Here is a 1,252-nt window from a genome sequence, read left to right on the forward strand (position 1 = left end):
CCATAAAACAAAGAGGCCACTTTTTCCTGTTCCCGAGACCGGTTGATCCCATGGAGTACATACATGTAAGACAGGGTCCCATAGAAGGTGGTGACCACTGTGAGGTGGGAGGTGCATGTGGAGAAGACCTTTCTCCTTCCCGTAGCAGATGACATCCTCAGGATGGCAGCCAAGATGTAGATGTAGGAAAAGATGACGACCAGAACAGTGAGTGTCAAGTTAAACCCCACAAAGGCAGTCAGGACCATGATATTGAAGTCAATACTGGAGCATGATAGGGCCAGGATTGGAGGTACATCACAGAAAAAGTGATTAATTAAATTAGAGTTGCAAAAGTCCAAGGAGAAAGTCAAACTTGTGTTTACAGAGGCATTTAGGAAACCCATGATGTAGGAGCCAAGCAGCAGCTGGACACAGACTCTCTGGGACATGATCACTGGGTAGCGCAGGGGCTTGCAGATGGCCACATAGCGGTCCACGGCCATGGAAGCCAGGATGAAGCAGTCACTCGTAGCAAAAGCCCCATAGACTAACATCTGCACCAGACACCCCGTGAAGGAGATGGACCGGTTCCTGCTCACAAGGTTCTGAAGCATCTTGGGAGTGATGGCAGAGGAGTAACAGAGATCAACGAAAGCCAGGTGCTGGAGGAAGAAGTACATAGGAGTGTGAAGGGCGGGGTCCATCTTGATGAGTAGGATCATCCCCGTGTTGCCCACCAGCGTGGCCACGTAAATGACCAGGAAGGCTGTGAAGAGGATGTGCCAGGACCTGTGCTGACCGGCAAAGCCCAGGAGGATAAATTCAGTCACCACAGTCCCATTGTTTTCTTCCATGGTTAGCATACAAGAAATATTAGCTAAAAATTAAAGTGAAACAATAAGAGAGACAGAAAACCACTGTGAGTCTTTCATTCTGAATTTGGAAATGGTGTAACATTTGATTTCATAGTCACTCAGACAATGTTTTCTGTGGCCTAATTGACTTGGGTTTGAAAGGCTGGAACCTGGTCCTCAATTTAGATAATTTCCACATTCTGGAGAAATTGCTGTGGAACAGCAGCTCTGTGGTCAGCTACCGACTGTCATTTCATGAACACATTAATTGTAGTATATGAAATATGCTTACCTTTAGTAACTCTTCTCTTTTGCTGTATATAATTTAGTTACAACATCAGCTACCTAAATAGAAGTTATTGCATCTGAGAACCTTCACCCACCCTTCTATTTTGACATGATCTTGCCCTGACTTA

At 45.6% G+C, this 1,252-nt stretch overlaps 1 protein-coding gene across 1 annotated transcript in view; it reads right to left on the bottom strand.

The window, feature by feature from the left end:
• The window catches only part of LOC104851222 (putative olfactory receptor 5AK3), a 9,556-nt gene extending 8,720 nt beyond the window's left edge, over nucleotides 1-836 (bottom strand). Inside the window, exon 1 of the mRNA XM_033756609.1 lies at nucleotides 21-836. Within this exon, the coding sequence (XP_033612500.1) occupies nucleotides 21-836 (816 nt within the window). The remainder of the gene's footprint in view (nucleotides 1-20) is intronic.
• Nucleotides 837-1,252: the final 416 nt, after the last annotated feature.

This window comes from Fukomys damarensis, unplaced genomic scaffold, assembly GCF_012274545.1.
Source record: "Fukomys damarensis isolate Sample0158 unplaced genomic scaffold, DMR_v1.0_HiC HiC_scaffold_27, whole genome shotgun sequence".
NCBI classification, from domain to species: domain Eukaryota; kingdom Metazoa; phylum Chordata; class Mammalia; order Rodentia; family Bathyergidae; genus Fukomys; species Fukomys damarensis.